The sequence below is a fragment of the Neopsephotus bourkii genome, unplaced genomic scaffold (assembly GCF_033783945.1).
Source record: "Neopsephotus bourkii isolate Nb327-2 ecotype Australia unplaced genomic scaffold, CSIRO-AGI_Nbou_v1 NB_620, whole genome shotgun sequence".
NCBI classification, from domain to species: Eukaryota; Metazoa; Chordata; class Aves; order Psittaciformes; family Psittacidae; genus Neopsephotus; species Neopsephotus bourkii.
The window spans coordinates 2,087,829-2,099,519 of NW_026901120.1; the positions used below are offsets into that span (position 1 = coordinate 2,087,829).

The following is an 11,691-nucleotide window of genomic DNA, read 5'->3' on the forward strand; positions in this document are numbered from 1 at the left end:
AACAGAAAACCAGCCGTCCCATTGCAAGGAAATGAGAGCTTAGGTGTCAACTCTAAATAGATGATAAAGAAGCATGGGTGGTTTCAGAGTACTTTACTAAAGCCAAGAGTATTTTGAGCCAAATTAGGCTCTTGCATATAAAAATTCCCTGGATTTAGGGTGAGTTCATATGCGATTTCTCTGACAGACTGCACCCAACTGCCTCCTGCCATTCTCTCTAACAACATATAAGATCCATCCAGGCTGGCTCAGAGATGCCAGGTGAGAAGACTTAAATAAAGTCTTAAATAAAGATGGCAAAAAAGTTACAGCTGTTGTACCAGTGTCTTACTTTTTAAACAATGGTGCCTCAGAAGAATGAATCAGGTGTCTCAGGGGACATATGATGCCACACAAGACAAATGCAAGCACCCAGCAAGGCACTACATGAAGTACTTTGTGTGAAAGCGTCGCCTCCCTTGGCTGTAAAACACATGCAGTAAATTGAATTCTTAATCCTTCAGTGTTATCTTTATTACAGTATCATTCACTCACTTGTCTGGGAGCTGCCTTCTTCTCCCACCAACTGCTTTGCCTCACAACAATGCCTGGCTTCTGACTCAGAGGACCAATAATAGGCTCTCCCCTGAGTTTATGGCATCTCCTCCATGATGCCCTGGCAGGAGGCAGCATAACAATCATTTGACAGGCATCCTCCCATGGGGACTCAACACATCAGTCATGCTGCTGACACACTCCACACCCAGAGGAGCTCATCCAGACTGTGTGCGATTTCTAGGTACAGGCAGCTGCTCTTGATTTACCATCCAAAAGATACCAAGTTTCTCTATTTCAGTAACAGCAGAACAAGAAAGTACGTGCTTTCTGTGAAAGCCCTTGTGACATTGCCACGCTGGTCTGAGCTCAGTCTCCTAGAGTAAAGCAAAGCAGAAGGTAATCAGCAGAGAGGACTGAAGACCTATTTCTAATCCAGGAACAAATCCACTCACTGCCATCTAAAAGGAAAGGGTAATGTAAAAGCAATTGCATGTTACCTTTTTATGATGTGTAAAGAGCCTCTTTCCAACACAATAATTACTCTTCACATTCTTTTTAGAAAGAAATTTGGAAAACCACAGCAGTTTCACAGGATCCCCTGCTGTTGGGTAGCACCAACACCAAGCAACATATTCTGTCCAGAGTAACACAAGTTATTTCATCTGACTGCTCCGACTTGATGAATTCATCATTAACATGACCCTTGTGTCTCTGTAGAATCTATCACTACAATGCAGCACTGAAAAAGAGAGTTTTAGTTACTCCTTCCCCTCACGCAGTGCCATGAGACAAACGTCCATCAGTTCATCACCAATGGACCAATTTGGTTAGGTAACTGTTGTTTAAAGGATGGTCAATATTAATAGCTTGAAGGAAGACAGACAAATCCTCTCTTTTCTTACATGAGAAAGATGAGGATTTGCAAACCCTCATGGAACACTTTTTCTACTTAAAAGTTGCTGAATGAAAGTCCTAAGCTCTGAACAGCGACTCATTCCTGAAGCTTGGCATGCTTGAATGCTCTGACTTAATGTTGACAATGGGGAAATGGCTTTAATTGAGCTTTCTGCCATCTTTATATTCGAAGTTCCTGTCGGTTTAACTTCTCTTAAAGATAATAAATCCCTTATGAGACAGGAAGGCTGGACAATCATACTTCAGACTAGCTCCATCTGTGTAGCTCCAAGAGTTAACTCCCAGTGCAGGTAATAGCAAGCATACAACAAGCAAAGTTCCAGGAGAAAAACAGTATTATGGGAAACAGACCGAGCCGCTGGTTTTATGGACATAGCTCTATCTCAGCACTCAGGCAGTAAAACCAAAATGAACTGCCTCCAAGTTAAAAATACCCAATAAAACTCAACAGCAAGGGAATTATTTTGACTCGACAGAGGGAGAAGACAGGTCACTCGTTCCCACAGGCAGCAGCTTACCTTGCTGACACACCAAATAGTAAGACAGCTCTGGGAAAACAGATGAACTGAAAGCTGTGTTTTCTGTGATATGGATTTACAACACCAGCCAAGTTCATACCACTCTGGACCAAATAAAAACCTAAAGACCAAAAGGAGTGTAAGCAGCACATCCTTCACCAGCCTCTCCAGTGGTGCCACAGCACCCCCAGGGGACCAGGCTGGTGTCCACTCTACATCCCCAGCACTGACCTGCCACATCCTACTTATTAATGCAGGCTCCTCAGATCTCAGTTGTGAGATTTGATGAATCAATACTTGTCTAATGTACAGAGACAGGGAGTCTGGATGGCACCCGGGGGATGAAGAGATCTTCTCTTTTTCTACCTTTCCCTTGGAAAAATGGAAGTGAACACCAGTCAGCAACTGAAGGTGTCACCTCTAATATTGATCAAATTGATGACAGACATACACTTGAATGACTGAAACTTTATATTGTGAGGGTTATAAAGCTGCAACATCAGCTGCTTTTCCCTTTCTCCTACCTCTCCTGGTAAGGACACATACTCTCTGTGGAAGTTATGATCTTCTACCAATACAATACCCCACAGGACTGTCACAAAAGCAAAACTGAAAACTCCACCAGTAGCATAAAGGAGATATTGTTAAGCATTTATTGTTATTTTTTGTTATCAGAATAAGAAAGCAAATGCCATAGTAACTAACAAAGTACAGGAGAGTGCCTTGTGAATTCAACAGATTTTAGTTTCTGAATCTTCAAAAAAGAAATAAATGTCTTAGTTTGGCTGAAGGAAACCACAAAGTGCAACTGCCCTGGAATTGGGGCAGTCAGATACATATAGGGGCAATAGTTATAGGCAAATTACTCCTAAACAGATCTGTTCAGTGTATTTCTAATCACCTCACACTTTTCATTGTATCTGAGGGCTTGGGCTTTCTTTCTCCTTGTTAGGGCTCGGTACTGTAGGGACCAGTTTTCTGAGGTTTATTCTCTGGGCCGGCAATAGTGGTTTATTCCACTGAGAGGATAAGCAATTAAACACAGTTTAATATTACAAATGACTCATGTTTCTGATAATTCCATAAGCTGAGGGAGGAAGTTTTTGATGAAACAAATTCTGGAAGTGCCTGTTTGGTATTAACCAAGCACACTGATGTTTCATGCTTCAGAGCTGTGAAAATGACATTCTCTCCCAACCAAACCATAAGATACAAAGCTTGAAGTTAACAGCGAAAATTAAAGCTCTACAAACCTTCCCCCAAAACACAGTCCAGTTACTTCAGAAAAGGTAATAGTGTGGGATTAACCCATTGCTGTTCAACAGCATGGCCCCTAACCCATTTCCTTGACATTCTTAAAACAGACCACATTAAAGTTCAAGCGTGTGAACAATACAAGGAACACAACAGGAATCAGCATACCTTTAAAGAGCAAAAAGCACCCTTCAGGTGAGATGTTCCAATTAAGCACCTTTCTTTCACACAAATATTGGAAGACAGCATTAGTCCTTGACTAAAATACACCTTTTTGTGGCTTCAGATGGAAATCAAAGACTGATTTATAATCACTATGCCTTTTGCCACCAAGATGGGAAAGGTACATTCAGTGGACCTTCAAATTACATTCTGACAAAATACACGAGGCTCAAGTGAATCCCCTTCAAGAGTGACCTTAGCTGGGTGGTGCAATCAGCAATTAAGATACTAAAGCTGTTAATACACCTCCAGTAATTGTTTTCTAAGTCACATCCAATACCTCCCTTCATCATGGAATTGGTGTCTGCTAAAACAATGCCAAACACAACTCCCAGTTTCCCAAAGCATGGGCCAGCTCTATGTAATTTGGGAATCTGCACTGGTGCGAGTGATTTTGTTCTCCCCAAACAGCCAAGCCAAGATAAATGGGGAGAATAGCAGCTAAGTCACACCTATTGAGATACTCCTCTTGTTCTAATCACCTCAAACCATAAATGTATCCTGTGATTCTACATTCACTTTGTCAATAGAAAAGAAACTACAACTGTTACACCCTGGTTAAGCGCAAGGTTATTTATTCCATAGAGACATGAGTAGTTATGACAGTAACATTAACTTCAGATAATATTGATTACATAGCCAAGGGGTACACTGAAAATTATAACATAGATCTGGAACTTGGAATGCTTAAGGTGGTTTCCACTGAGCTCTCACCCCTGATGCTGCTTCTCAGTGCCATGATGCTGTAGCCTGGGTTTGTTAGGATTGTGTTCAATAAGCCAGTCAGCAAGCCAGATCTGTGGAACAAAACCCCAAGCACTTTCAGTGTTCTGTTGTTTTCTGTTAAGGGTATGGGAGAATATTAAAAGCATTATTTGAAACCTGATCCAGAAACTCTCCTGCCATGCTGTGAAACTGAGATTTTTCAGCAAAAATGGACACACAAAATAACCTGGTTTTTTTCAAAGGGTTCTTTTAAATCCTCACAGCTTATGTTGCTTTTGAACTATTCACACTGACCTTTAGAAAACTTCTGGCAATGTCTATCTTTGTGTATGTATAAGAACATGTGATCCACACTTCAAATAACCTGGCCAGCTCTATTTTGGACTGAGGCTGTACAATAGGCATGAAACTGCTTAATGAAATACGACTCATGGTAACACTTAGAGATACTTTAGCTAAGAATTAATTAATTAAAAGTGACAGCCTTTTGCACTGAAATCACCTTATAGTACTAAAACATTAACCCCAAACATGGTTACTTCTTGAAATTCATCTTTTAAGTGTTCCAGCACATTGTACTTACATAGGAATGAGCAAGGGAAGAATGGCCTAATTTCATCTGCCACTCCTGGCCTTAGGCAAAATAACCTTTTACCTCCATTTCTCCACTTGTAAAGAGATGTTTTTAACACGTCCTTATTTACTTCACAAGGCTGTTGATTATTAGTTTCTGGAATGCTACTTCATAGCTTACTGTGAAGTGGAAGAACTGATAGGGCAGTAGACCAGTAAGGTAAGCAGTGCTCTCCTTTTATCACCAAACACAAACAGAAAAACCCAAAAGCCCTTAGAAAGGCTATTTGGTGGTAAAAACAAAAAGAATCACCCCAAATTCAGCTACAATTGGTGTGGCCTTTGGGCAAAGGGATGGATGAAAAGACTCCTTCATCTCTGCTTTCTAGATTTCTACGGTAACAGCGCCAGACATCCAGATCAAGTGAACAGGTTATAAAGCTGGAACAATCAAAGTACATTTAATCTGACCTCGTGTATATCACACAGAAACAACTCTGAATTATTTTTCAGGCTTTTCTTCTGAAATGTATCTTGTAAAAAAAGTGATGTTGATTAAAAACCTGATAATGAACTAGAATCCACCACAGCTGCCACTAAGTTGTCACACTGATGAGTTATCTACATTTGTAAAGAAGCACAAGTGTGAAGGACTTGAACTTTAAGAACACACAAAAACATTTACCATATTTTTCCAGATGAAAGAAAGCTAATTTTGTTTAGGGACTGATAAAAACACCAAACACCACCAAAACAACAGGAAATTAACTCTAGGCTTTCTACTAAGAACTGTAATTTGAATGACATCCATGGTTAAAAGGAATAATATGCAAGAAAAGGGCAAGATGCATCAGCTTGATAACTGCAGAGGGGTCACAAGAAGACTGAGGAGTTTTCTGCACATCAGGTTGACTACATGAGATGGGTTTCACTTCAAAGAATCATAACTCATTTTCATGAGGAACTGTGGAGCAACTCAAGTGAATGCTTATCAACACTGCATATAATAGTTATATATAAATAGTCAAGATAATAGGTTATTCAAATGAAGGATTAATATTAAACAAGCACGACACAATATAGACAGCCTTGCTAAGAACTCTATAGTTTTTTACTCAACTGTGTAACTACTACCAGTGTGACTAGCATCTAATCTCACTTAGTATCTACCATATGAGAGTTATTTCACTCAAACTCACCTCAGAAACAGTAAATGAAGTAAAAACTTCTACATGACATCATATACATGCTTACCTTTCCAGCCATCTGTAACAACTGCACATTCAAGTTTTACAGAAACCACCCAAACCCCCTCTCCCCATCACTTAATAAGGCTGATTTCTTTCACTGCTGGCCCTCATTACATCTGTTAACAAACCAATCAATGTCTTGAAAGGCAAATGCTATTTGATTAGCTCATTAACAGGTAGCTAAAACAGCACAAATGAGTAGCTTTCCTATATACAGGGACTTCCTTAACACAAAGTAGGTGTATCAAAAAGCATACAGCACAACACTGATTTATTCTACATACCATTGGGTCTGCTGGCTTCTCTTTACACAGTGCAGTGAGCCCAGCTAGTAATGTGGGCTTTACATACAAGTTCAAGTAATCCCTGGCTCTCTGTCCAGTTGGAACTGGCTCCACAATCACTGTAATGAGCAAACAGGTGTTGGGAAGCAGCTTGTAGAGTGATTAAAAAAGGCATTCTTCCACAGGTTGTTTATATACATGTTTCTGTTTTCCTTAATAAGTTAATAATACATAATGGTTTTTATAGCTTCTCCCACAACAAACTGCAAAGAAACTACCTAAACCCCTTTACAATGTCCCTGAGGTAACCTTACTAATTATAGCCAGTTATGAAAGAGAAGGAAATCAGATCATCTGGGGAAAACCTATATCCTTGAAGATGCACTGGGGGCAGGAGAGAAACAGTATATCCCATGTTTAGTACTTCCTTCTTGCAGCTGGCTTCTGAAGACTCCTAAAAATCTTACCTGGAGTCCTGCTTTGTTGTTAGGGTGAGGAGAAGAGACATGCTTTATAATGGGTAAGGTTTGTAGGGAAGTGCAACATCTTTCATTAAACCTATACACTTGACAAAACCCCAAGTTTTTTCTGTCAAGAGAAAAGGCATCATTCAACTCCTACATTACAAACAAGAGATCCTCTCCCAGCCCTTTAAGGTTTTATGACACATTTCTCTGGCAATTCCATATTAACTTTGGAACTGCACCATGAGGGCATCCAGCTGCTGTTGAACAGGAATTACTCAGCCTGAGTCCAAGAAGAGTCAGTCTTCTCAAGCCAGTAGACAACCCTGGGGGGATGCCACAAGCATGTGCTAGAGTGTAAGACCTTCCCCTTTCCTCTCATTTACCAGCTTTGCTCCACTTCCCAGACCACAGTTTGAAAAGCAGAAGCAATCCCTGTAACAACAATGGTTCTTCAGATAAGTTTTGGTATGCCTTTCCTTAGCAGAAAAGCTTGTGCATAAAGACTCACACATTCTCATAAAGCAAACAAGCCCAACCTCTTCTAAATCCAATTGTATCTAGAGTTTGGACAGAGAGAAGTTGTAACAGGGAAGGACACTATCCTCCAAAGACTGGCAGCGTATTATTTGTACCATTTTACCTTCTGGAAACATGAATCTGATTTCTCTTTCTGCTGTGGAAATGCTGCGACTGCCATGAAGCCCATTCCTCAGGTCATCGGTCCCATAGATTGCTCTCAAGCTAAGAACAAGAAAAGTAACTGCTTGGTAGGCAACTGCAAATCCCTGCGAGGAGCATATAAAATCAATGTATATGGACTCATTAACAAGGCACTGGCTTGATCTTGGCTTTCAACAAAATAACTAGCTATCTAAAATATGTTTATGCACTCAGCATTCCCCATTAAATGGGTGAAATTTGCATACTAAAGAACAAAGGTGAAAAGCTTTGAGTCTGAAGTCACCCCAAATCTGTATGTCTAACATAAAAACAAAAAGGAGAGGAATTCTAGCCTCAATTGAGAGAATTACAAGATCCTGCTGGCTTCCTAAGGCCAATCCATGAGTTACCTGTGAGGGTGCGTTATCTTAGCTCTTATGCTGTTTGATGGTCCAAGCAGTTCTTTCCAGTATGAGACTGCACGATACCTGGCAAGAACCATAGCGACTATTGGTCCAGAACTCATATAGGCTGTTAAATTAGGAAAAAACATTTTTCCATATTGGTCTGCATAAAAGTTGCTACATTGCTCCGGGCTTAACTGCAGCTTCCGTTTCTAGAAAGTGGAAAAGAGAAACAAAGAATTAACACAGGCTTGCTATAAGAAGAGAGCTTGCTACCTCAGATACAGTCCTGTACTGTGTCACATCTTCAAATGCAGAACAGACACAGAGCCATTTCCCAGCCTAATTTGATTCTCCAAGATCTGATCCTCTCTGAGACACAGAGTAACAAAGAGCAAGAGTTTTCCAAGTTAATTAAGCAGACAAATAGGCTGTTTGAATAAGGTGTGTTTTTAGCCTACCCAAACTACAGCATTTTATAACTGTTGGATGACTTAAAGCACAGTCAGGGCACCGCACAGAGAAAGTGGAAGAGCATTACAAGGGCAGGATTTAATTATTCGCCTGCTCCAGCGTAATGTTCTACTTTTAAACCATTTTCTCTTCTGCCCACACTGGTACTTATGCAATTGTTCTATTTTTCAGGCTTTCTGAGTCTCACAATAGCTACCTACCCACATGTGGCCAGGATTAGGACCAGGATAGGTTTGGGAGGTTATCAGAAGGCACAGGGCAGTCAAGAAGAGAGAATTAAGAGAATTACTGTGAAGTGCATTCTGTGAGCCTGAACTGGTGCAGCACAAGAGCACCACGAATTCTGATTCCTAATGACTTCGGTGCCAAAATTCACTGCAGATGTCAGAAGATGCTATAAACACCTTGTCATTAAAAAAAAACCAACAAACAAATCTCCTTTTTCTTGTCTTATGTTTCGTATAAATAAAAAAGGGAAGAAATTAAAAAAGAACAAATATGGAAAAGGGGAATTTGCAAGAATAAGAAAAAATACTGCACTTCCAAGGAAAAGAAAGGAACGTGGAAAAGGAGGGAGAAAAAGGAAAAGGGGGGGGAAGGAGGGAGGTAAAAGGAGGGGGAAAAGGAAGGAAGAAAAGGGAGGGGGGAAAAAGGAGAAAAATGGGAAAAAATGAAAGAAAAGGAAGTAATAGAAAAAATGGGGGGAAATGGGGAAAAGCGGGTGCAAGAAAAGGAAAAAGAAAAAAAAAGGAAAAAAGAAGGGAAAAAAGAAAGGGAAAAAAAGAAGGGGAAAAAAGAAGGGAAAAAGGAAGGGGAAAAAGACGGTGCTGCTGTGGGCAGTCACGGGCGAGGCCGGGGCAGGAGCGGGGGCACAGCGCCCTCCAGCGGCCGGCCCGGGCGGGCAGTGCCCGAGCGCGGCGGGGAGCGCGTCCTGGCTGGCAGCGGGCAGCGCAGGCCGTACAGGCCATGCCCACCGGCACAGTGACACACGGTGGTCACACCGCACATGGCTGGCGGTTACATCCGTCAGGGCCCCAAGGGCCCACTTGCAAACCCACCATACGCTCTGCTTCGGAAGGGAGTCCGCATCACTGCGGCGTGTGTTCGCTAAAGCAGAGTTTGTTGACACAGTCTGTGTTTTCCGTGTCAGCAAACACATCAGTCTGGTCTGTCTCATTCCATGCGCCAGTAAAATGGAATCTGGCAGCAACAGCTGATGATGTGAAAAATGTAAGTTCATTTTTAATCACTTGCTTAGCTGCTAAAGTATTGTTCTGACTTACAAAGTGCAGTTATTTTCTCTAGAGCCTGTTACCTGAAGGATCATGAACCCCGACCTGAGAATGACATCCTCTATTTCTTCTCCTTTATGAACAACATCTGGTTTGATGACAGCTAGAGTTCTTTCCACAAAAACCTGAGGTTCAGGCATTAACATCTGCATCTCGGCTTCTAAACTGGACGTCATCGGCCTCTTTCCCCCTGCAATGACACCAGGGCAGGAGTTTCACTGTGTAAGAGCAGAGAGGGTCACCCCCACGCCACAAAAGCCATGTGAGGTTTATTCTGGGTTAGTTAGCTCTATAGTTCCCACTCCCATTTCTCAGTGCAGAAGCACTTTGTGGAAAAGAAGCCAAAAGTTCAGTGTTATTATAGTTATAATATATATTATATAGTCAGCGTAAATAAGATGTAAACTGCTCTAACATTTCACTAGGACAATACATGAGATAGATACGGAAGTGTTATTGATACCAGGAAATAAAGGGTTAACATTGTGCCTGCTTGCTGAAGCAGTCGCTGTGCTTGGTGAAGCAGAACCGTAGGAGTCAAAGTTGCTAGAATGGTGAAGCAGAATTGTAGGAGTTACAGCTGCCAGGCAGAATTGTAGTAGATAAGATTCATAGCTTAATATTTAAGATGCTCTTGTTCAAATAATATCCATAGAAAGAAAAGGAACAAAAGATAGCCAGAGTAACACCATTTACAAACTTGACAAGTTTCTGCTTTAAGATACATAAAACTGGCTTGTACTGACCCTGAGGTTTGGATAGGAACCGAAACCCTATGGAGTCCGTGTGAAGGCAAGAGGTTACTCGCGGTGATGAAGAGGAACTACAGGCCTTCATCCTCACGACCCCCTAACCACCACCACCAGGAGGCACTGCACAAGCACATCAATGGCACGAATGCCAGAAAATCAATTATAATAGTAGACGGGAATAGGTTTTGCATATGTATTAGGCGTGAAAAATCTCATGTTTAGGTAATCATGATATGTAATATAAACGAACTGAGTGGCAAAGAGGGGCACACATGCTTTTGGAGGAGCAACCCCCATGCGCCTCAGCGCTGAATAAAGCATGCCTACTTTACAACTCTAACGAGTTTGTGGAGTCAATCCGTGTAGCATCATCACACACCTTGCTGCGCACATCCCCATCCTCCAACTGTGTGTTCCACCCCCAAATCTGTGTTCTCGTGCCTGCAGGTTGTGGTGTGGGATGTACTCCCCAAAGCTAGTCCATCTGTAAGCCCCAGGGGACTTCTTGTTATTTAATTCCTGTATTTATGGACTCAAAATCCAGTTTTCTGAGGCCATCAGGAAGCTATCAGAACACAGAGTTGTTCTGTGACCAGCAGAACTAGCGCAGATGGGCTCCCTATGGACCTGTGAGCACTTGTGACCTCCTCTCCCACCTCGTCCCTTTGCCTCCATGCTCCCAGCCTCCCATCTCTCCCCACCCGCACTCCACAGGACACGGTACGCAGCCAGCCGCTGGCTCCCTGCTGCAGAACCCGATGCAATTACTCAGCTAACCCTCTCTTTTAGATCTTTTAGAAAGATCTAAAGCGACTTTTCCTGTACCTGTACTTTTGAGGCTCCCCATTCTCTTTCAAATCTGGTTGAACAGACTGCAGCCTCCATCAGGGAGGAAGGATACAGAGCGGAGCACAGGACCGCGGGGCTGCCTTTACCTGCGAACCGGGCTGAAGGTGCCGACAGACCCCGCCGGCACAGGCTGCAACAGAGACCCGAAGGAACAGCTCCCTCTTCCCCGCCTGCCCTGAGGGAGCTCCGCCCGCTCGGTCCCCCCGCCCGGCCTAACCCGGGCCCATGCCTCGCACCCTCTCGCTCTGCCGCCGTTGCTAGGCGACGGCGGGGCCGGCTCCGGAGCGGCCACAAGATGGCCTCCGCGCCCCTCGGCTGTGCGCTGGGCAGGGGGAGGACCCAAGATGGCGGCTGGGCAGCTGAGAGCAGGAGGCTGCTGCCCTGGGGCAGATAACTGAGGGTCACATCTACGTGGTCATGGGCACCCTGTGGGAGACGGGAATAAGGAAGGGAGCAGCGGGAGCGCTATAAAAGCTGTTTTTCTCTATTTTGACAAAGCTTTATGTTGGTTTTA

General features: G+C 42.8%; 1 protein-coding gene across 1 annotated transcript; it reads right to left on the minus strand.

The window, feature by feature from the left end:
• Window positions 1–4,004: 4,004 nt before the first annotated feature.
• NME5 (NME/NM23 family member 5) lies at window positions 4,005–9,766 on the minus strand. The gene is made up of 5 exons (XM_061352082.1): window positions 9,600–9,766; window positions 7,817–8,022; window positions 7,387–7,487; window positions 6,280–6,398; window positions 4,005–4,243 (listed from the first exon to the last, which is right to left on the minus strand). Exons 1-5 carry the CDS (start codon window positions 9,750–9,752, stop codon window positions 4,157–4,159), a joined length of 666 nt encoding a protein of 221 aa, XP_061208066.1. The 5' UTR covers window positions 9,753–9,766; the 3' UTR covers window positions 4,005–4,156.
• Window positions 9,767–11,691: the final 1,925 nt, after the last annotated feature.

Excerpts from the sequence above, each read along its gene's own strand:
- NME5 (XM_061352082.1), bottom strand. The coding sequence starts at position 9,752 with ATGACGTCCAGTTTAGAAGCCGAGATGCAGATGTTAATGCCTGAACCT. Across the intron at positions 8,023-9,599 it reads CGGGGTTCATGATCCTTCAG|AAACGGAAGCTGCAGTTAAG; the intron begins GTAACAGGCTCT and ends TCCACTTTCTAG. Across the intron at positions 7,488-7,816 it reads AAGATAACGCACCCTCACAG|CTTGAGAGCAATCTATGGGA; the intron begins GTAACTCATGGA and ends TCTTGTTCTTAG.